The 24,378-nt window shown below is 42.3% G+C and overlaps 2 protein-coding genes across 4 annotated transcripts in view; one reads left to right on the forward strand and one right to left on the reverse strand.

The window, feature by feature from the left end:
- The window catches only part of HMGXB3 (HMG-box containing 3), a 45,894-nt gene extending 30,395 nt beyond the window's left edge, over nt 1–15,499 (reverse strand). For 2 of the 3 annotated variants that reach the window (XM_044917145.1, XM_044917146.1), the window contains exons 1-6: nt 15,203–15,259; nt 12,534–12,672; nt 11,256–11,430; nt 7,535–8,032; nt 6,361–6,459; nt 269–400 (exon numbers count right to left, since the gene is read on the reverse strand). In XM_044917145.1, the coding sequence (XP_044773080.1) occupies nt 269–400; nt 6,361–6,459; nt 7,535–8,032; nt 11,256–11,430; nt 12,534–12,670 (1,041 nt within the window). In that variant the 5' untranslated portion in view covers nt 12,671–12,672; nt 15,203–15,259. Of the gene's footprint in view, nt 1–268; nt 401–6,360; nt 6,460–7,534; nt 8,033–11,255; nt 11,431–12,533; nt 12,673–15,202 lie in introns of all 3 variants that reach the window. The other variant, XM_021700822.1, reaches the window with a different exon arrangement.
- A 3,692-nt stretch (nt 15,500–19,191) lies between these two features.
- Nucleotides 19,192–20,908, forward strand: TIGD6 (tigger transposable element derived 6). Its single transcript, XM_021697035.1, has one exon. The coding sequence runs from the start codon at nt 19,192–19,194 to the stop codon at nt 20,764–20,766; it is 1,575 nt and encodes a 524-aa protein (XP_021552710.1). The 3' UTR covers nt 20,767–20,908.
- Nucleotides 20,909–24,378: the final 3,470 nt, after the last annotated feature.

Consider the following 24,378-nt stretch of genomic DNA (forward strand, 5'->3'; position numbering starts at 1 on the left):
AAAAAAAAAAAAAGGCAAGCTACAGAACTTGGATATTCACAGATAAAAGACTGAAAGAAAAGACACCAAAATGTTAACAATGGTTTTTCTTTGGATGGCATAAGATTATGGATAACATTTTATTCTCTTTTTTAAACAGTCACAATGAAACTTACTTGAATAGTCAGAAAATAAAAACGAGTATTTATTTTTTAAGTCCTCTGCTCTAAAGGGGACCAGGAAGCCTACTTTGTGGGGCCTCCAAAGCAGCAATGACCACTGGACTTACCTTTGGGACCCACTTCCCTCCTAGGAAGTTACCACAGGTAGGGCACTTAGGTGGTTTGTGCCTGGTGACGTATGTAAAGGAGCAACCTGGGCTGGTGCAGGTCCCATGGCCCCGGCGGGTATACGTAGTGGTCTGTAAGGAAAAGAGCAGGTCAGAATCAACACCCCAGTGTAACCCCTCTCGGAGCCTGATGACCATTATAACCACAACAATGCCAGGAAGGTGTCAGCTTGTAGAAGAATAGCCAATTCATGGTATCTAAAAAGGTCAGAATTGGAAAGGTCCTAAGATACAATTAATTCACTATTTAGAAATGGAGAAACTGGGTTCAAATGAGGAAAAACAGCTGCCCAAGGTTACACAGATAAGTATCAGAAGAATAAAGATAGCAATAATTACTACTAATTAAGCCAAATACCACATAGTGCTAAAATGTTTTACCAATATCTCATTTAACACTCTCAGCAATGCTATGAAGTAGGTATTATTAACTACTTAGGTTCAAAGTGGTTAAATGCTTTGCCTCAAATTGTATAGTGAATCAAGGGCACACCTAGACCTAGAACCCTGAAGTCTTTGATTCTTGGTCCAAGATTGCTTCCATGCACTTAGCTGCACCCACAGTCCTAAATACTTCAAAGAATTTGCTTCATCTTCATTCTTGTTAAAAATTAAAAATTAAAAAAAAAAAAAGATAGTAGGAAGGGAAAAATGAAGGGGGGGAATCGGAGGGAGAGACGGACCACGAGAGACTATGGACGGACCACGAGAGACTATGGACTCTGAGAAACAAACTGCAGGTTCTAGAGGGGAGGGGGGTGGGGGGATGGGTTAGCCTGGTGATGGGTATTAAGGAGGGCACATATTGAATGGAACACTGGGTGTTATACGCAACCAATGAATCATGAATACTACATCAAAAACATAATTAAAAAAAAATTAGAGAACCAAGGACTAAGGGTTCAGAGATATAAAAATAGACAATAGCCACTTAAAAAAAAAAGAGGGAATTCCAATAGAAATCAAGTTCTTTTACATTCAACAGAATTTATTTGCATATGAATATATTCAGCTACTGGTGGCTCTCACCATCTCCAATGACTTCCCTTTGAACAGAATGATTACAAGGAGTTATTACATTTCAACTGCAAATAGAAATTAGCCATGCCCCATTTCTTGATTAATGCTGAAAAGAAAACATTTCCCTGTCAGATTTGTTCTGTCACTTATGGGTGTTTACTCAGATATTAATCCCACCTTCCTGAGACTGGCCGAAAAGCAAAAAGCTCAAGCTGCCACTAGGTTACCACTACCAGAACGCCTAGGGAAAAGGTGATTGTAATAGTGGTAGCAAGTCAGGGATGAGGGTGAGTGGTGTGGCACCCGGGAAAGAGACCGACCCGGCTTCGAGTTCCATACTCTACCACTAACACAGTGGATGACCTGGAGGTAAAGTCATTTTAGCTCTTAGGCCCTGGGTTTCCTCCTCTGTAAAATCACCTGCCCTTCCTATATCCTAAAGAGCAAATGAGGTAAGAAATAAGGAAATACGCTGCTTAGTAACTTGTAAAAGATTCTACAGGTTTGTGAGAAATTATTATTACTGGGCTATAAAACATCTCTCATCTTTGCTCAGACTGTGGCTCCACATGGAATATTCATTCTGAACACCACCAGAAAGCAGAATAAAAATTTAAGTCAGGTCAGTTCTATAAATAAATTACCATGAACTTGGAAAGACTCCTAAATAGCAGCTTATAGAAATAATTTTAGGAAAAAAATGCTAGTGTTCGAGGCTGATGTTTCATTCTTAAGTATTATTTATAAAGGCTTTCTGGAAGAGTCTGGCTGACACTTATTAAATCATAAAAGAGTAATTTCCAGGAGAGCAAAGGCTCAGGAGAAACCTGTAATTTCTCCACATGAATTGGGATGCAATGGCTGTTCCTTCTGAAGATATGATAAATTTCTCATCTAAAAATAGACTGTTTACCCATAGGTTTTAGAAGATAGACTGTGGTAAGTTAAAGACGTACACTATTAATCCTCAAGAAACCACCAAATAGCTAAAACACAGTTAATAGCTAATAAGCCAATAAGAGAGGGCGCCTGGGTGGCTCAGTTGGTTAAGCGACTGCCTTCGGCTCAGGTCATGATCCTGGAGTCCCTGGATCAAGTCCCGCATCGGGTTCCCTGCTCGGCAGGGAGCCTGCTTCTGCCTCTGACCCTCCCCCCTCTCATGTGCTCTCTCTCTCTCATTCTCTCTGTCTCAAATAAAAAAATAAAATCTTTAAAAAAAAAAAAAAAATAAGCCAATAAGAGAGATAAAATGAATTCATAAGAAATATTCAATTCAACAGAAAGCAAAATAACACAGGACAAAAAGAAAACAAACAGTAAAATGACAGATCTAAACCTAACTACACATTTATACGTTAAATGTATACGGCCTAAATACCGCAATTAAAAATAGAGATTGTCACATAGGTCTTGCTCTTAGATCCAAACTATACACCACCTACAAAAAAAGTACCTTAAATATAAATAGGTTAAAAGTAAAATGCTGGGAAAAAATATAACTTCCTAATAATAATAATCAAAAGAAAGCTCATTATCAAAGTAAATTTCATAGCAGACAATACTGCCAGAGATAAAGAAGGTCATTTCATAACGATAAAGGGGCCAATTCATCAAGAAGACATAACAATCCTGGGATGCCTGGGTGGCTCAAATGGTTAAGCGTCTGCCTTCAGCTCAGGTCATGATCTCAGGGTCCTGCGTGCTGGGCTCCCTGCCCAACGGGAATCTGCTTCTCCCTCTTCCTCTGCCCCTGCCCCTGCTCTCAAATAAATAAAATCTTTAAAAAAAAAAAAAAAGAAGAAGAAGACATAATCATCTTAAATGTTTAAATACTTAATAACAGAGTCAAAACACATGACACAAAAACTAATAACAGAGAATACAAATACTATTTATAGTGACAGGTAGATGCCTTCTCTCAATAACTGACAGAACAAGCAGACAGAAAATCAGTCAGGATATAAAAGAGCTGACCACTATCAATCAACCTGACCTAACCTGACACACATAGAACACTCTAACTCAACAGAAGACACATTCTTTTCAGGCGCACACAGAACATTTATCAAGACAAATCATATTTTGGGCCATAAAATAAGTTTTAATAAATTTAAGAGGATTCAAGTCTTATAAACTACAAAGTTCTGACTATAACGGAATTAAATCAGAAATCAATAAAAGGAAGATATCTGGAAAATCCCAAATATTTGGAAAGCAAATAATGTACTTTTAAGTAACTTACGGGTCAAAGAATAAATCAGAAAGTATTCTGAACAAAATAAAAATAAAAACATACCATATCAAAATTTGTGGGATGCCACCAAAGTAGTCCTTTTTTTTTAAAGATTTTATTTTATTTATTTGAGAGAGTGAGAGAGAGAGTACAAGAGGGGGTAGGGTCAGAGGGAGAAGCAGACTCCGCGCCGTGCGCAGAGAGCCCGATGCGGGACTCGATCCCGGTACTCTGGGATTATGACCTGAGCTGAAGGCAGTCGTTTAACCAACTGAGCCACCCAGGCGCCCCCCAAAGTAGTCCTTAGAGGGAAATTTATAGCACTAAGCAGCTGTATTAGGAAAGAAAGGTCTCAAATCAATGACTCAGCTTCTAACTTAATCTTAAGAAACTAGAAAAGAATAAATTAAGCCCAAAGTTAAGCAGAAGAAAGATAAAGATCTGGGCAAGTATCAGTGAAATACAACACAGAAAAACAATAGAGAAAATCAATGAAACCAAAAGCTGGTTCTTCAAAGGTCAATACAATTGATAACCTCTAGCCAGGCTTGTCAGGAAAAACAGAAAGGACACCCAAATTACCACTATCAGTGATGAGACAGGTAAAATCACTGAAGTCTACAGATATTAAAGAATAAGCATGCCTCAGAATTTTAAACACAGAATTACCATATGATCCAGCAATTCCACTCAGGTATATCCCCCCAAAAAACTGAAATCAGGGGCTCAAACAGACATGTATCTACTAAAGTTCATAGCAGCAATATTCACAACAGCCCAAAGGTGAAAACAAACTAAATGTCCACCAATGTCTATGAATGGATAAACAAAATGTAGGCTATACACACAATGGAATATTATTCAGCCATAAAAAGGAATGAAATTGTGATACATGGTACAAGATAGGTGAACCCTGAAACCTGCTAAGTGAAAAAAATGAGATCATAAGGACATTATTTGCATGATTCCATTTTATGAGGTACCTAAAATATGCAAATTCAGAGATGGAAAATAAAACAGAGGTTACCAGGGGCTGGGGGAGGGAAGAATGGAGAGTTATTGTTTAATGGGCACAAGGTTTCTGTCTGGGATGATGAAAACTTCTGGAAATAGGTACTGGCAATGACTCCACAACACTGAATATACTTAACAACCCTGAATTGTACACTTAAAAATGGTTAAAATGGTAAATTTTATGTTATGCATATTTTACCAGTTTTTTAAAAAAAAGAGTAAGGGAATGTTTTGAACAATTTTACGTCAATAAATTTGACAACTTAGATGAGATGGACAAATTCCCTGAAAGACAAACTACTACCAAAGCTCACTCAAAAATAACCTAAATCTAAATAATCTAAAATTATTTAAAAATAATCTAAATAGTCCTATACATATTTTAAAAATTGTGGACTTGCAATTAAAAATCATCCCACAAAGAAATCTCCAGGCCCAGATTGACCTCACTGGCAATTACCAAACATTTAAGGAAGAAATTAATACCAATACCACACAAACTCTTCCTGGAAGATGAAGAAGAAAAAGTATTTCCTAACTCTATTAGGTAAACATTACCCTGATACTAAAACCAGACAAACACTATACAAGAAAATTAGAGACCAACATCCTCATGAATATAGACCCAAAATTCCTGAGCAAAGTTTCAGCAAATCAAATCCAACAATATACTAGAAAGATAATACATGATTGCCAAGTGGGGTTTATTCCAACAATGCAGGATTGGTTTAACATTTGAAAACAATGAAATTAACCACATTAACAAACCAGAAAATTCCTACAACCATCTCAACAGACCTAGGAAAAACACTTGACAAAATCCAACATCCATTCCTGATAAAAGCTCCCAGCAAATCAGGAATATAAGAGAACTTCCTAAACTTGAAGAGGGCATCTACAAAAAACCTATAGCTAATATTACACCTAATGGTGAAAGACTGAGGGCTTTCCTCCTAAGATGAGGAACAAAACAAAGACATCTGCTCTCACCATTTCTAGTGGTGGTCCCAGACAGTGTATTAAGAAATAAGGAATCCAAATCAGAAAGGAAGAAATAAAACTACCTTTATTCACAGACAACACAGTCATCTATGTAGAAAATGCAAGAGAAACTACAAAAAGGCTACCAGAATACATGAGTTTAACAAAGTTGCAGAATATAAGTTTAATATGCAAAAAAATCAACTATGTTATATTACTAGCGAACAATCAGGTATTGAAAAGTTTTGAACTACCATTTACATTAGCATAAAAAAAAAAAACCATGAACTATTTAAGGATAAATCTCAGCCCAGATACTGCAGTATGTGATGGAAAAACCGTTAACTGATAATCAAAAGACCAGGGTCCTGGTTCTGGCTTGTTTCGCAGGCCAGGTGCTCTGAATCATACAGAGAACAAGTCCTTTCTCTTCTCTAGGCTTTTTTGTAATATGTACAAATAATAAAATTGAATCAGATCAATGGCCCTCAATTTTTCTAAATCATGTATGCTTCTGAAAATTTGATTAGAGGCACTGAACCTATCCCAGGTAAACGCTCTTAAAGAGAAAAGTTTGTATGTACCCTGAGGAGTTTAAGGATCCTGCAGAGCTCCATTCAAAGACCCTCCCCCTACACCCCTATCCCCAGTAAAGAATACCTGGAGAGCAGATAATTTGAGACCTTGGACAGTCCTACTGTCTTAACGTTATTAAGACTTAGAAAACTACCTGGAAGAGAATTCTTATGGAGCCCTGATCTCCATTAACTCCCCACACACTGACCAGTTTGATGGAGGTGGGGTTCTCCACAACTGAGTAGGCAGGAAGAGGCAACATGATGAACTGCGTGGCTGGCACAGAGGAGCTACTCTCACTGGAATCCTGTGGGCACATGGAGAGAAGGACAGTTTTACTGAGATGGAATGAATAGCCAGGCCACCCACAACACTAAAGACGGATCAACTCCAATAACAACAGCAGTGTACTTATCCAAAAAAATGGATCTACAATTATCTCAAAACTTTAACTAAAACAAAAAAAGATACAGAAAACTTTTACCACAGAGAACGTGCTATCCTCATTTTACAGATGAGAAAACGGAGGTCCTAGGAGACTTAGGACTCTGAAGATCAGATAAGCGGTGAGTGAAAGAACCCAACTGTTCTGACCCTGTCAAGTGTTTTTAACATCCTATTGATCTGCCTAAACCAGGCAGGTGGCATGCTTCATTATCATAAACAGCCCTGAGGCAACAAACAAAAAAATGGATTTAGGCCTACCATAGAGTCCTTTGCAAGGGGCTACCTGCTCTCATACAACCAGACCATCCTACATTCCTCTTGGCCTGAGCAGAACTCCTACTCTGAGGATGCCACACTACCCAGAGTAATAGAGGGCATGGTGGTGGCTCCCCCGCTTCCAGGGGGACCAGGCTGTGGGATCACTGAACTGCTCTTCCCGTCAACTGGGCATGGCTGGACTTACACCACTGGAGAGACTTCCCTCTTACTTCTAAGTCCTATCAAGCTGGCCTTGAAGACAGCTTCCTTTTTCCTACCCACTCTGAGCCCAGGAAGACCATTTGAAAATTCTCCTAAACAGTTCAAGGTGCCATTGTGTTTGCTGAAACAATCTTCAGGGAATATAAAATCCTAACAGCTTGAGCGATTCCGGCTTTGATTCATGGATAGCCCATATCATTTAAATGCTGTTAATGTACCTCATGTACTCTCTCATGTGAAGAAAGTCCTGGCTATGCTGGGCAAAAGGAGTTGATAAGAGTGCCTAAGAAACTGAGAACTTTAAAGTAAGCAAGCCCAAGGGAAAAAGGTTCAAGAGAACTGTAGTCCTACTAGAAGTCCACACCAGTACTCTTAATTACCACTGCATGGTGCTAGCTGCCTTTGTAGTAACTCCAGATAAAGCAACAGAGAAGTAAAGTACCAAAGTCACTCACCCTCATGACAGTTACCACTGACATGCTCTCCCCAACCTGGGGGTGGGGCACGGCCAGGCTTCCAGCAGGGAGGTCTGGTGAGCCGTTCACTAAGGTCTCTTCAATTACCAGGCTTGTCTGGTACGGTTGGTGGCTCTCCCCTACCTCCAGGGAAGCCTCCTCCAGGAGCACATCCTGGCTGAGGATCTCTGAGGTGGCGATCTCTTGTACGGCACCCGGCTGGGCAAGGGCTCCCACCTCCTCAGCTAGGGCCTCCACAGCCAGGCACTGCTCTGCCACGCCTGCATGGCTGGGCACTGCCTCCGGGGCAGTGCTGGACACAAGCGATGGTCCTTTAGGAGACATCTGGTTCTGGGCCACACAAAGCTCTAGCTGAGGGCAGTTGCGGTCCTCCTGCAGGCTGCTCTTGGGGATGATGATGTAATCTGAGCGGGGGAGGATCTTGCGGAAACCTGGGATGTCCGGAACCACAGCAGTCAGTGCAGAGAGCTTGGAGTTCTGAGGACCGGGAAGCCGGGGGAGGGGAGACAAGCAGAGATAAATGGTGTGAGACCACATGCACATTTGTTATTTTTTTCGTTTTTTGGATTGTCTTCTGCAAAAGGGACCATAAAGACTCCTCTCTTGACCTAAGACTTCAAGAAGGTCAGCCTCTGTCAAGGGCAATGTCGTCCTCCTCTGAATCATACTTTAGCCCATGTAGCTTACTTGCTCAATCACACAGGAAATAGGTAACAGGGATCAGACTCTGGAAAGGGCACTGATCTTGGCATTTGAAACTGTGAGCTGAAATCCCAGATCTGCAGTCCTGAGCAAATACTTCCCAATTTTTAGGTCTTGCTGCCCTATCCGAATTTAGCTATTTGTGAGTTCCTTTCCAGCTCTGATACATTGGATTGCAAAGTAGCAGAAGATTTAAAAACTAGAATGTATAATGTTCAGTAAAACCCCAAAAAGCACAAAATACAAGTCAACAAGCCAAAATGGAACTCAAGGCAGCAAGCAAGGACTCTGGTAACACTGGTTTCTCCCAGACTTACAAAACAGAGGATGAACCGATCACTTCATGAGAGAAAGTATGCATGGATGGGAATATCTGACAAGAACCTGACTATACTGGGGGCAGCAGTGGGGGGATATAAATATTAACACTGACTGGGAACTTAACGTTCAGAAAATACTTTCCTGACCTTAACATTAACAACACTATTAGGTTGGGTATTATTATTGTTCCTACTGAAGCTCAGGGAGGTAAACTTCCCCCAAACATAAAACTAGTAAGTAGTAAAGACTCCAAGCCAGGTCTTCCAAGGAGCAAGGAAACCAGGTACTAGAAGCAAAACTGTTCATGGCCAAGAAAAAGGTACTTTTGTTTTATTTTTTCAAATTAAACTGCAAGTTACCTAATAAGAAAAACAGAAAAGTTCAAAGTCAACAGTTAAGTGAGAACTGAAATTAAATGGAAATAATTTCAGATGCATCTTTTAAAAGGAACACTAAGTCCATTACAAAAGGATCCTTAAATACATCAAAAGCAAGAAGTCAATGAGACTACTTAAGGTACACAGGAAGCACTCAGAGATGAAAGTTGAAAGAAGCACTCAGATGAAACATAAAAGCAGGCCAAATCCTTTATGGAGCCTTTACTGGAGAGATAATGGAGAAATGACATTCTCAAGTCACCCTTTGAAGCAGACAGGTTAAAACAAGATTAAATGTAGTAAATGCATAGAATGATCTGGACTTAATCAACAAATCCAGGCATCTAGACACCAGGGAGAGCTGAATGACACTGGAACCACGGGCCTTGCCACTTAGCAAGAGACTGGAAGGGCTGCCGAGAAGCCAGAATGCCACAAGGTCTCTGACAGGCTCCCAAAGTATGAAGGCAGGAGGGTCTTGCTTTCATACCAGGCAATCTCGGAGAGGTCAAACACAGCACCCAAAGCCTTACTCAGTCTTGGCACATTCAGATGCTCATTAAATACCACCTTTTCTTATTATGTGGTCACTAGACACTTAACCTACTGAAGAGTGATATTTACTGACCAAGGCAGTATGTGCCAATGACTCAGCTAGATGCTTTATATTATCTAATTTAAACACTATGAGTAGATACTATTATTCCCCGCTTTATGAACGAGGAAACCAAGACTCAAAGGTTAAGTGATTCTTCCAAGGTCACAGCTAGTTAATATCAGAGCTAATCCGTTCATGTTCTTGATAGTAATAGTAGAGATGATGGTAGATATAAAGTCCCACATGGATAAGAAAAAAATCATTGAGAATGATTTATTTAAAAAATGTTTTGGGACGCCTGGGTGGCTCAGTTGGTTAAGCGGCTGGCTGCCTTCGGCCCAGGTCATGATCCCAGGGTCCTGGGATCGAGTCCCACATCGGGCTCCTTGCTCAGCAGGGAACCTGCTCCCCCTCTCTCCCTCTGCTTGCGCTCTGTCAAATAAATACAATCTTAAAAAAAAAAAAAAAGTTTTAAAAGTCTTAATAAGGACCTACATTAGTGTGTAGCTTTAAAAACCATCATCACTCTGGGAATAGGTAAAATTTTCCTGTATCAGGGCAAAAGGTTGCTGACTTTATGATGGGGAAACCACAGGGAGTATACATATATATATATATATATATATATATATATATATACACACACTTTTCCTAGACTCCACTTCCCCTTCCCCCCAGGAACTGTCTCCCAGATTCAGTTTACAAACAAATCATCTAAAGGAGGGGGTACAGGGACACCTGGGTGGCTCAGTCACTTAAGCGTCTGCCTTCGGCTCAGGTCATGATCCCAGGGTCCTGGGATCAAGTCCTGTATCGGGCTCCTTGCTCAGCAGGGAGCCTGCTTCTCCCTCTGCCTGCCGCTCCCCCTGCTTGTGCGTGGCTCTCTCTCTCTGACAAATAAATAACCTTTGAAAAAAATTAAAAAATAAAAAAAATTTAAAAAGGAGGGGGTACAGACTGGTATCTCCAAGACTTTAGATAACACAAAACTCTTCCGGAAAGAGGAATGCCAAGCCAATAAGGGCAAAATAATCTAAATGGCAGTGGCAGATGGCCTCCACTAAGGAAAACACAACCTCTTCTGCTGTAACATAGCTGTTGTATTCCTGAAGAACCTTTGCTCTACATTATCAAAGAAGAAATCAGAGACAATGTTTCAATTGAAAAAAGGAGTTAAGGTTAACCTTGCAATAACAAGGTTATTTTTCCTGCAGGAATTTCAGTTTAACAAAAAACCAGGAGTATTAACAGGTGTCAGTGTTCTGTTATTGTGAACTAGAAATACAAAATGGCTGACAGACACAAACTAGAACACGTCCTTATGCATTCTTTAATTCAAGCCTGTCTCCTCCATCATGTTCTGCTTCTGGCATAGTGCACAAGCACCAGTGTTAACAGAAGAATGTGACATTATACAAGGCAGCTGTATATACTTCCAAACTCACCAGCCCAATTGCTGATTATGTTATAACTGACAGCAATCAGTATAACACGTATTCATTACCTTCCATTAGTAAGGTGAAAACTGATGGGGTGCACGAGAAATGCCTTACAAACTACTACATTAAGAATGATAAAACTGACTCAACTCAAAAGTTTTCGTAAGAAAAGAAAAGGAAACAGGAGAACAGGGTGTGGGGTCTTCCCAAGGCCTTCACCACTGACGCAATGGAGAAATTAGTTGGGGAAAAAAATTACTTACAGGATCCAAACCTTCTTTCTCTAATTTGGCTTTCTCCAGGTAGTAACTCCTCTCGGCCACGCTGAGGAGCCTCCAACTTTCACTAATCTTCTTATTGATCTCAGACTGAGGGAGGTGGGGGAGTTCCTGCTGCACTTTCAAGTAGATGTCGTAATAGTATAGAAGGTAAGCCGACCTAAAGGAAGCAATTGACTTCTTAAGGTTTTCCCTCATTCAACCAGTAAATAGTACAGCGTCAGGGTTTGAGAGTAAAAAGGCAAAAACCGAGCTTTTCATTTCAAAGCATTTATCTAAATAGGAACTGAAGCAAACAAACATTTAAAAAACAGCCCCAGGGCACCTGGGTGGCTCAATCGGTTAAGCATCTGCATGATCTTCGGTCCCAGACCGTCCCAGGATGATCGAATCCCTCATCGGGCTGAACTCCCTGTTCAGCAGGGAGTCTGCTTCTCCCTCTACCCTCCCCCGTTTGTGATCGCTCTCTCGCACACTCTAATAAAATTTTTAAAACATAAATACATATATACATAAATAACAGCCCCAGATGATGTACAGGTTTCTCCCTCCAGAAACCTGGAAGCAAAAGCTTGTCTGACTTACTTTTCCATGGACCACTTTTTCTATAAGAAGGATTGGCTCTATAGGCAAATATGAGCAAAGATCTATAGGTGCACTGTCATCCCACTCTCAGGGAAAGGTTACTTAGGGGGCCAATCACAGTCTGGTTATCACCCACATGCTTTACTCCTCCACACAGCCTCTGGTCATCTCATTGGCCAACAGCATCTCCCCAGAGCTGAGAAAGGGAAGTAAATTAACTACCAAAGTAACCCAAAAGTGGTAACCTCAGCAAGAAGTTTTGGAGTGTTCAGTAAGGGGGAGATTAGAGCTATAACATGGATAATCTTTATAGATATCATTAGTACTATTATAATTCTATCTTTTTATTAATTCCCTATTTTAAATGATTAAATATCGATAATGTTAATAATAAATAACATACTTCATTTGTACATAGCTTCCACTATTTGTATGGTACAATCTCGTATGACAGCCTGAAAACATGATCAAGATCCAGCCAGGAATGGCAACTGCTAGTATCAACCTACCACTTCCTATTCCCCATCTCCCTCTCCCCACAACACCACTGCCCATCCAGAGACTTCAACAATAGACACGACACTCTCAATGAATCTGGACGCAGCCTAAAATCTTCCTCAACAGTTTCCCAAGCAGTTTGTGTTTCTAAATGCCAGCTACCGAAAGGTGTTAGCTAACCTGGGTTTCTTGGCCTTCTCTCCATGTATTTTATACTTTTTCTTCTTCTTGGGTGGCCCAGGGGAGGTATAACAGTAGGCTTCCTCAATTTCCTCCATCACGACAGTTACCTCAGTACCATCATATGATGCATCCATGGCTAGAGGAAAGTCAAACACAAACAGGTTTCAAGAATCTATCCTAAAGAGGACGGAAGCCACTTGATCCAATGATCCCCTATCTCTGCCAGGGCCTCAAGGTTCAGTCATTTCCCAAACTCAGCAGATCCTAAGCAGCACTGGGGGTACTTAATAAATATACAGATCCCAGGGTTCCACCTCAGCTCTTCTGAATCAGAATCTCCAGAGGGTATGGAAATCTGTATGCTTAACAAGTGCCCCAGGTGATTCCTCTGACCCAGCAAACTTAGGATCACTAGCTTTGACAACTCATTTGCTTATATACACTCCTGGGATATAATTCTTCAACTCAAAAGATCAGCCCCACATTACAACAATTCCATATGGTAAAAAGTGAAAAGAATATTTGGCCAGCAGTCATAAGTTCTGGACCTTCTCTCATGTTTCAGTACCTTAAGCGAACTGCTTAATTGATTCATTCAGTTATTCATTCAGACACACAGTAAATGCCTGTATGTAAGAGATTTTTTTACACCCTGCTAGCTTCTGTGACTTTGAGCAGGTCCTTTAGCTATTTCAGGTTCAAATTTTTTCACATATGAAAAGATAGATGTCTCACCCACCTTACTACAGATTTACAGTGATAAGGCTCAAAGAATACCACAGATACAACTCTATTTGAGAATAGTCAAGTGCTACGCAAAGGAAAGGGTTTATTAGTAAAGATTAAAGATCTACAGCTGAAATGCTTAATGATCAGCCTAACCACAACGACCACAACCAAACAGGGACTTGAAAGATTTTTTTCATTCAAAAAGCCAACTTTTTTTTACTCCCCATTTCCCCAGCACTGTTCAATGAACTTTCTGCAATGATGGAAACGTTCTATATGTGCACTCTCCAATATGGCTATTAAGCACCTGAAATATGGCTAGTGTGATTGAGGAACCGAATTTTGTTTTGTTTAATTGTAATTAATTTAAATTAGCCATATATGGCTAGTGGCTATGGTATTGGACAGCTTAGGTCTGAACAGTAATCTGACAGACCAACATTAACTCCCTGGCCTAAAAAACAGAAAATCTATTAACAGCTTTTCCTAGGAAAAGGAAGGCATAAAAAAACCTGAATGACTAGTTCAAGAGAAGCGGCCACTATTTGTGACCACGTTCTTAGTTGGAGTTTTACCCAAAAGACTCAATCCTTGGAGGACGAAAGGTTTCCAGAAACCACTTCAATTTTATGAGACAGAAATGATATACTGTAGTTGCTCTTGAAAATTTGTCAGAAAAGAACTTAGGATTCTGGGAAGACAGATCTTTGTATTACAGACCCACTCACATCTCATTTAAACCTCACTCTACAACTGATGAGGTATCTGGTTAAGGTATAATGAGAAAAAGATCAAGTCAGGAGATCTGGCTCCAAGGCTCAACTCTAACCATGTGATCTCAGACAAGTCTATACTACATCCTGAATTTCAATTGTTCCTCACGTGAGATGAAAAGGCTGAAATCAGTAGCTCCTAAATTTGGGGGAGGCAAGAATACCTTTGAGAATGTTGTGAAAGCTAAAAACCCCTCCCCTAAAAAACGCAGACAAGCAATATGTCACCTATAATTTTAAAGATATTCCCCAGTTAAAAACACTTTATTCCTAAGGTTTCTTGTTCTGTGTCATCTCTAATGATTTCCCTTCCCATTAAAACAAATAAACCCTGCATTCTGTCACAGCACAACCAAGAGAACATAACCCACAACTTGATTGGGTAATAGGCCAGCACCTTCACAGAATAAGGGTAGCTAGAATTAAAATCAAGACTATATGGGTACTATGCTTTTTTTACCCTTAATAATTGACTTCTCAGTCCTTGAGAGTCTTGCAGAGAAGCAGTAACTGCAAGAAGAGGATCTGTAAAGAACGACATATAGGGCTTTAGCACCCAGAGCAAAACAATTTAGGAAGCAGAGCCATTACAACCACCTTGGGGTGGGGCAGGAAGAGACTACCCAGGGTTTTTGCTCGCTTGAATACCCCATTTTAAGCCTGGGTCCAAGATTATTTTCAGACCCTAGGCCTCAGTACAGCAATGCCAAAAAATGCAGAATAATATAAAGGTTAAAACCAAGGGCTTTTGTGGAAAGCAAAAGATCAGGACCAAGTTACACATTTTTATAGCACCCGCATAGAGCTCTATGACCTTGAGCAACCTACTTACTCTAAGCCTCAGTTTTCTCATCTGTAAAACAGGATTAAGGGCAGTACTTGAAATCTGAGCCACTTTCACTGTTCCATCAGATGCTCCTCAAAACCTCATGAGATGGCCTTTGACAGTTCGGCTAGGGGCCCTGGCTTGCCTTTAGGCTAGTTCATTCCCCTCTCTCGCTTTCAGATGTCCCAAACGTACCGAAGGCGGGAGTAGAAGACTAAGGCTTACTGGTCCTACTTTGTGGAAGGGACAACAGGGCTCAGAGAGCCCCAGCACTCGGCTCGAGGTCGCCCAGCATGTCCGCGGCACGGTGCAGCGAGGCGCTCGAGGGCGGGACTTACCCGGAGGAGAGCGCGAGCCGCGCGGCTCACATTCCCGGAGGCGCCCGGGCCGGGGGCTCGACGAGGGGGCTGGCCGGCGCACTCGCGCTCCCCGCTGTCGGCGAGAGGCGGCTCCAGTCGTAACAGCGGCAACAAGGAAGTGGAGGCGAGGGCTCGCGCGCGCATCCCGGGGGCTGGAGGAGCCCCGGCCCCGCGGCCCCGCCCGGCGACACACGGCGCGGAGTCGCGACAGCTCCTCTCGCTCCCCCTTTTCGGAGTCGCGATATAGGGTCGTGGAGGGCGGGTATGGGAGCACAGGTTCGCTCCGCAGGCTCTTCACCGACGCCTGCCGAGGGCCCCGGGGGTCAAGCCCCGGGGAGCCCGAAGAAGACAGAAGGGACGCGGTTCCCGTCGCCGCAGCACCGGTTCGGCGGCGGCGGCGGCGGCAGCAGCAGCACCAGCACACCTCAGATCGCCAGGGAGACCCTTCCCGGCGGCCCTCGCGGCGCACCGGAAGCGGCCGGCTGCGCGTGACTGCGTGCGTCTCTCTGCGCATGCGCAACAGTCCAGCCCTGGTCGAGGGGCGGGCTCATAGGAACAGCTTAGATGCTTAGAGGGGGCTGATAAGGCGGACGGACTGTTTCCGGCTAGAGGTTCCGGGAGGAGGAGGAAGCTGCGGCCGCCCGCGGTGGGACGCCCGGGCCGCTTAGCCCCGGGGCATTGCCGTAGGGCGCTCAGGTAACTGGGGCGGGGCTGTGCCGAGCGTGAGAGGTCGAGGCCCCGCCTGAACTCTCAAAGCCACGTCGGGCCCTGGGGAGCCCCAGCACCACCCTCTCAGCACAGTGTTCAAGGCCTGACCCCAGCCCTGCCCAGTCTGTCCCCGCTTGTTCAGGATAGGGTTCTTCTTAGTGCCGCATCAAGCCGTTCTCCTCACCCAATGCGTCCTTCCCACCGTCCCCCACACAGTTATGGTAGTGAGTTCCTGGAGTGATTCAAACTGAGCTGAATGACCAAGTGGAGAGGCTCTGGAATCGGACAAGAATAGTATACTTTTTCCCGCCAGTGTCACAGATTGTTCCACATTTGTACAAGTCCTTGCACGATCCTCACTGTCTTGCAGATGTATTTCCAATCTGCATACTTTTCTCCATGTACCACTGTCACCAACCTCCTAGTCACCATTATCTCCTCTTGGACTGATGCCGTTTTTCCCACCTCCCCTCTTGTCGCTCTGCAATCTATTCTCCACACAACAGGCAGATTGATCTTTTTGCACTGTAACTGAATCAGTCACTCCCTGCTTAAAACCTTCTAGTCTCTTTTCGTTCAGTTAGAATAAAATTCCAACTTAGCTTGACCTACAAGACTTTGGCTTGGTTCATTTTCTTAAACTTTTTAAAAATTTTTTTAATTAACATATAATGTATTATCTGTTTCAGGGGTACAGGTCTGTGATTCATCAGTCTTACACAATTCACAGCCCTCACCATAGCACATACCCTCCCCAATGTCTATCACCCAGCCACCCCATCCCTCCCACCCCCACCTCTCCAGCAACCCTCAGTTTGTTTCCTGAGATTAAAAGTCTCTTAAGGTTTGTCTCCCTCTATGGTTTTGTCTTGTTTCATTTTTCCCTCCCTTCCCCTATGATCCTCTGTCTTGTTTCTCACATTCCTCATATCCGTGAGATCATATGATACTTGTGTTTCTCTGATTGACCTATTTCGCTTAGCGTAATACCCTCTAGATCCATCCACATCGTTGCAAATGGCAAGATTAAGGGGGTATAGCTCAGTGGTAGAGCATTTGACTGCAAATGGCAAGATCTTTTTTTTTTTTTTTTTTTTTTTTTTTTTGGCTTTTTTTTCTTTTTCCTTTCATTTTTTTGCAAATGGCAATATCTTTTTTTTTTTTTTTTTTTTTATGGCTTGGCTCTTCATTCTCTTTCCATGTCGCCTCTTAATACTGGTAGTTCCCAGAACAAGGTATATAGTACACTATAGCGTTCAGAACACTGGCTTTGTGCTGAGTTCCCTGGATTTGATTCCAAGTCCTGCCATATTTAAGCTGTATTAAGCATGTAAAGTAACAAGTTTATGGAGTAGATCTTCAGTAATTGGTTTCCATCTCCTCGATTGGTTCCCATCTCACTACATGGCACAACCATCCATTGGATTGGTCAGTGCTCCCACCAGAAATCTGGGAGTTATCCTTAACTCCTCTTGCACCTGACATCCAGTCCATCAGCAAGATCTGCAAAAACATAGCCCCAAACTGACTACTTCTTACCATAGCCACTATTACTCTAATCCAAGCCACCATTATCTCACATCTGGACTCCTGCAGCAGCCTCCTAACTAGTCTCCTGCTATTTCTCTGACACCCTTCAATTCCATTCTTTACATAGTAGTCATCTTTCTCCTCGATTAAAATCCTTCAGTAGCTTCCCTTTGCATTCAAATTAACATACCTCAACTGGCTATGGCCTTTTTTATCTACAGATTTAGGGCCACCTCTTAGGAAGTTGGATTTTACCCCTTAGGTTCTCCATTTTGCAACCAAAGGACTCTTTCTGAAGTGCAAATCTGATCACATATTTCAAATAAACAGACCTCTATGGCCTCTTTTTGTCCCAGGATCAAGCTAAAATCTCTACGATTTGGCTCTTGTTTTCTTATCCAAAGATTTTTTTCCTGACCATGCCATCATGTTTTCTATAGCATTTTATTGCCTTTACACATATTTCCTTCTGTCTCATGAACTTCTAGTTGTTTATACTTTAAGGCCCAACATCAATACTGTTTCCTCTTTGAAGTGCACTGCCCATCCATGTCCCACCCGGTTGATCATCCCCACTTCTATATTCTAGTTCGTAGTACTCTGTAACCTCTTTTATAGTTTTCATGCACTCTAGTGTTTGTCTTCCCTGCTTCCCCAGTAGGCTTCTTTCCCCTCCCCCCCCCACGATAGGTTTCTGAGTGGTGGGCACTATGCTCCATCCATCTCTGGATGGCTGGCATCGAGCACAGTGCTTAGCACATAGAGGATGGCAAGAATGGATAGATAAATGTGTGGATGTGGTAGTAGGAGTCAGCCCTTGCAAAGGGGCAGTCACAGCATAAGGTCACAGCAGCGTCTCCTCTCCTGTGAGGACTCTCATGATAAAATGTCTTCTCAGGCAGTTACCAAAACTGCTACTGTCTGATCATGTTTATTTCCTTCACAGACATATCACACTCTATAATTATCTTATTTATCTGTTCTCTTTTTGTTTATCTTCCTCCACCATATTGTATATTCATAAGGGCAGGGACCTTGACGGTGTTGTTCATCGCTGTATCCTTACCACTTGACACTTATAAACACTAAATGAACGTGTGGCTATTGTGGCTATCAGAAACGTATTCCCACAGTGAAAATCCTTCCAGGCCAAATAGTGATAGAGCTTTAAGATCTCACTTTGGTGGAATATCCAGGAGGAGTATGGAGTTGCAGAAATGGCACTAATTCTGAGCCAAGAAATCCGAGCTGTATGAACTTGGGTAGGCCCCTTCTCTGAGCCTCAGTTTCTGTTATAAAAAGAGCCAGATAATAATCCTTTGAATTTATACAGTGCACTGCTATTTGCAAACCTCTTTCACCATTTATTTTTTCAGTCTATTCCCACGGTAGACAGAACAGACATTATTTTTACAGAAGCTCGGAAAGTTTAAGTGAACTAGATTCTCTGTAAGATCTCTTTTTCAAACACTCTATGAGTCTGTATAAGCAATCCCTACAAAAAGTCAGTAGTATGAATCCTATTTTCTCTTGACTTTGGCCTTATATTATCATTTCCTAGTAGAATTTTGAAAAATCTGACCCATCTTTTAGGGGGAATCCATTATCTCTGGTTCCTGACAGGTACTCCACATTTTGTCTCCTCAGTTTTCTACAACTGTGGCAAAACAAGCTGAGAGGAGGAACACACTCAGCCCCGGTAATTGTGGCCCAGCACTCATTCTGTGAATATGGCAAACAAGGGGAACAAGAAGCGTCGACAGTTCTCCCTGGAGGAGAAAATGAAGGTGGTGGAAGCTGTAGACTCAGGAAAGAGGAAAGGTGATGTGGCAAAAGAATTTGGTATCACTCCTTCTACCTTGTCTACATTCTTAAAGGATCGTGCCAAATTTGAAGAGAAGGTACGGGAGGCATCTGTAGGACCCCAGCGGAAAAGGATGAGGAACGCTCTCTATGACGACATCGATAAGGCTGTTTTTGCTTGGTTTCAAGAAATCCATGCCAAAAACATTCTTGTGACTGGTTCTGTCATTCGGAAAAAAGCACTAAACTTGGCCAACATGCTTGGCTATGACAATTTTCAAGCAAGCGTGGGCTGGCTGAACAGATTTAGGGATCGCCACGGAATTGCTTTGAAAGCAGTCTGTAGAGAGGATAGTGACAGATTAATGAATGGTCTAGGAATAGATAAGGTTAACGAGTGGCATGCAGGGGAAATTATAAAACTGATTGCTGACTACAGCCCAGATGATATCTTTAATGCTGACGAGACAGGAGTGTTTTTCCAGTTGCTTCCCCAGCACACGCTTGCTGCTAAAGGGGACCATTGTAGAGGGGGCAAGAAAGCAAAGCAGCGGTTGACAGCACTCTTTTGTTGCAACGCTTCAGGGACTGAAAAAATGAGACCATTGATTGTTGGTAGGTCAGCCAACCCACACTGTCTCAAGAACGTCCATTCCCTCCCTTGTGATTACCGAGCCAACCAGGGGGCATGGATGACGCAGGAGCTGTTTAATGAGTGGCTGATGCAAGTAGATGCCAGGATGAAGCGGGCGGAACGCCGCATCCTCCTGCTGATCGACAACTGCTCCGCTCACAACATGCTGCCACGCTTGGAAAGGATCCAGGTGGGCTACCTGCCCTCTAACTGTACTGCCGTCCTGCAGCCACTGAATCTCGGCATAATTCGCACCATGAAAGTGCTGTACCGAAGCCACCTCCTGAAACAGATCCTCCTCAAGCTCCACAGCAGTGAGGACCAAGAAAAAGTGGACATCAGGCAGGCCATCGACATGATTGCTGCAGCATGGTGGTCAGTCAAGCAGTCCACAGTGGTGAGATGCTGGCAGAAGGCAGGCATCATCCCTCTGGAACTGACAGATTCGGACACGGAAGTGGCAGCCAGTGAGCCAGAGGCAGCCAGTGAAAAGTTGTGGCACTCCGTGGCGCTTGCCACCTGTGTCCCCAATGAAATAAATTTCCAGGACTTCGTCACCGCAGATGATGATCTCATCATCTCTCAGGAGCAGATAGACACAGAGGTCATCCAGGGCATGGAGGCTGGTGAAAATACAGATGAAGCTGGAAGCGAAGAGGAGGGGGAGGCATCTTTACCACAGCAGCCAAAAATCACCATCACAGAGGCCATCTCAAGTGTACAGAAACTTAGACAGTTCCTTTCCACTTGTGTAGGTGTTCCTGACGCCGTTTTTGGACAGCTAAATGGCATAGATGAATATTTAATGAGAAAAGTGACACAAACTCTTGTTGACTCCAAAATTACAGATTTCCTCCAAACAAAATAATGTAGGCATTAACTGCCTCTTTTAATTTAGAAAATGTAGTTTACAAGGACAAAGCTTGTTTTTTTTTTTAGATAGGATATTGAACTTAAGTTTTAAGCAATATTATAATGACAACATTCCAGTCCTCTGAAATAATCAGGAAACTTCCTTGAATGGAATTTGGAAATGAAATTTGACCAATATGTATGTTATCTTTTGATTAATCAAATGGTTTCCAAAGTTGTCTGCACCTTAGGCTCTCTTGAGGACCTTTAAATAAATTTCTAAAGCCCAGGCCTTATCCCAGACCAATTAAATCACAATCTATGGTGATGGGGCACGGGCATTAGTAGTTTGTGAAACTGCCCAGGTGATTCCAATGTGCAGGGAAGTTTGGGAATTACTGGATTGACCACAGGAAAATCAAGCACACTGTGGGTCTGGAGCCAACTTCTTCCCAATAAGTCTAGCTCAGTGGTTTCCAAATGTTGGCTCACTTCAGAATCACTTGGAAGGCTTGCTAAAACCCGGATAGCTGCGCGTCACCTGCAGTTTTCTGATTCAGTGGATCTTAGGTGGGGCCCCAAAATTTGCATTTCTAACAAGTTCCCAGGTCATGCTGATGCTAATGTGGTCCAGGATCCTTACTTTGAGAACCACTGGTCTAGCTGGAGTCTAGTACTTCTCTCTTCAGCCAGCCATCCGAATACTCCCACTCACTAGCAAAAAAGAAAAGGAAAAAAAACCCAAAACATTAGCAGTTCTTATTCCAGATCTGTTAACTCCTTTCTGCTGATTTGGTAACTCTAGAATCTTAGCTTTTCTCTTGAATGCTGCACCAGCTAGCCAAGTAGTGAGTAGAGGTACATCTGTCTGTGCCCAAAGAATTAACAGGAACCGCCTAGGATGTGAACACAGCTTGTAATGCCTATTAGTCAGAGGGAGCTGGGGCACCGGGGAATACGAGGAGCATTAAAAGAGGAGATATAATGCAATGGAGGAGGCCTTATATATCAGAGAATCCCGGGAGAGACCATACAGCCCAGTGTACCTCTCACTTTCCAGACAAGGTGGGAGGGAAGTTTGTGGGAGAGAGGACACGTGTGACAGGATTTGGATCGTTCCCGCTTTGGATTATTCCACCTGTGGATAATCCAGCCTGGACTTTGTGATTAAGATGAAGGCACACTGTTTGCCTTTGCTAAAATTACTTCACCTTTATTCCTTTATGTTTGTTTGGCAGAGACATCTGCTAGAGCAGAGTTGATTTTAAATTATCTAGAACTAAATAAATTTATAATCAGATTTATATTAAAGTTTTTCTCCTATAAAGAAGACATTTTTAATATCCTTCATAACCCTAGTATCTGTTCCTAATATGCGAGATAAGTGTCCGTTTCATTTTTAGAAGGTACATACAATACCTGTCAGTGTTGTAGTGTAGTTTTCCGCCCCCATACAGGTTAATTTTTTGGTTATTTCAGAAACCCATAGCAATTCAGTTGTGTAATCATTTAACTGAGACACATGTAAAACAGATTAATCACAGACTGCTTCCAAGTTGAACAAAACGACAGTCACAAAAAACAGCAGATATTTAAATGGATTTTTGCAATCTTATTTTGTATATTTTTCTTCTTAACAAACTAGTATATTTTGAATTAAAAGTACTGTACATATTTTAAATCCTTAACACATAGGGGAGGAAAACTGTCTTCTGGCTAAGTCCTGTGGTTCTGCTCATTGTCAGCACATTTACTGCTGTCATTTTGTGTCAGGATTACTGACACAATTTTGAATTCCTTTGCTCACCTTTCTTCCCCTGAAGTCCATTTGGCACATAATGTTAGAGCTATTGAAATCATGCCATTTCCCCTGCCCAAGTGTCTGTGGTGGCTCCCAAATGCCTAAAAATATAAAAGACTGGATTATTCCGTTGAGTGTTAGCCCCCTCTAGAGTTGGTTCAACCCACATTTGCAGCTTGCTTGCTCAGTACCATTGAGCGTGTGTGCTGCCCCTGGATAGGCTGTTTTCTTTTTTTTTTTTTTTTTTTAAGATTTTATTTATTTGACAGAGAGAGATACAGCGAGAGAGGAACACAAGCAGGGGGAGTGGGAGAGGGAGAAGCAGGCTTCCCGCGGAGCAGGGAGCCTGATGCGGGGCTCGATCCCAGGACCCTGGGATCATGACCTGAGCCGAAGGCAGATGCTTAACGACTGAGCCACCTAGGCGCCCCAATAGGCCGTTTTCTTTCACTCTGTACCCGAGGGCTGGCACGCCTTTACTTGAATGCCTCACCCTGCTCGCTACCGAGGTGGGCCCTGCACATAAGGCCCTCCAGGAACTAACTGGAGTCCTCTTTTGCCAGCCTTGTTTGAAAGACTTCAGCACCTGCTCCACCCTTCTCTCAACTCCTTGGCACTTTTTGTCTCTACCACTCACTTAAGCACCTACATTTTTGTTAATGTTCTGTGGCTCTTTGACTAGACTGTAAGCTCCGTGGGAGCAGGGAACTTTGTAACCTTAATGATGCCTAGCACTGTGCTGGGCACATCATAGGCACTTCAATAAACATTTGTGTATAAATTGATATATACATGTAATGTGTCAGTGCCACTTTTTTTTTTTTTAAAGCTGTATGAAGCATTGATTCTACTAGAATATGACTTGAGGATAGGATAGGGCTGTCCGCTATTTAAAAGAATTTGCAAATTTTTCTATGAATATTATTGCCTCAAATAGTATTCCAGTCCAGGTTATCATCTGTTCTTTGATAATGAGGAATTCCAATATATAAAGTTAAGCCATTTCCTTCCACATAAAGTCATTGTAGGATTTACACACACAAGACTTTGGTATGAAAAGCTTTAAGTGCCTTGCACATAGTAGTATTCAGTAAATATGTGCTTAAACTTGCTTTAAAAAAAATTTCATATTCTTGACTCATTTAATGTATCATAATGAATTAGATCCTTACAGATGGAAATCATATCCAAAAGAGAGAGCTTTTGCAGTCTGGTTTACATTGGTTAAACCTTCGAGTCTGTTGGGACATTAGGGTTTTGTTTGTTTGATACTTTTGTTTTTTTAAACTAGAAGAAGATATCCCTTCTGAGTTGGCTGTCTTCATCAGGCCCTCCATGGCTTCTCCCTGACTCTCTGGTCCCTCCTGCCCCAATTGAGGATTAGTTTGCCCCAGTTCACCAATCCACTCTGTAGGCCAACATTCTGAAACTAGGTGCTTACCTCAATTGAGCTGTTATGAGGATAAAAATGTATATCTGACACAGACTAAGTTCTATAAATGCTATGTCATTACTATCCATCCTTATTTGGAACTTTACAGGTACTATCTAGAGGCAGGGACCTCCCTTACCAGACCTTCCTTTCACTAACAGATCTTGGAGTTTAGTGTTCCAGAACCACCAAGAGTGATCATTAGATAAAACTCAAGTTTTCTTTGCCCTGTTCTTAAGATGGGCTCTTTCATTAAAAAGGGAGGAAGCTAAGAATTGTTGCCTATTACATTCCAAGCACCGTTTTACTCCTTGTCATTTGATCTTTCCAATAAATTGTAGTGCAAAAAGACAAATAGGCTCAGATAATGTATTCCAAATTTGCCTATTAAAGAA

Source organism: Neomonachus schauinslandi, chromosome 7, assembly GCF_002201575.2.
Source record: "Neomonachus schauinslandi chromosome 7, ASM220157v2, whole genome shotgun sequence".
NCBI lineage: Eukaryota > Metazoa > Chordata > Mammalia > Carnivora > Phocidae > Neomonachus > Neomonachus schauinslandi.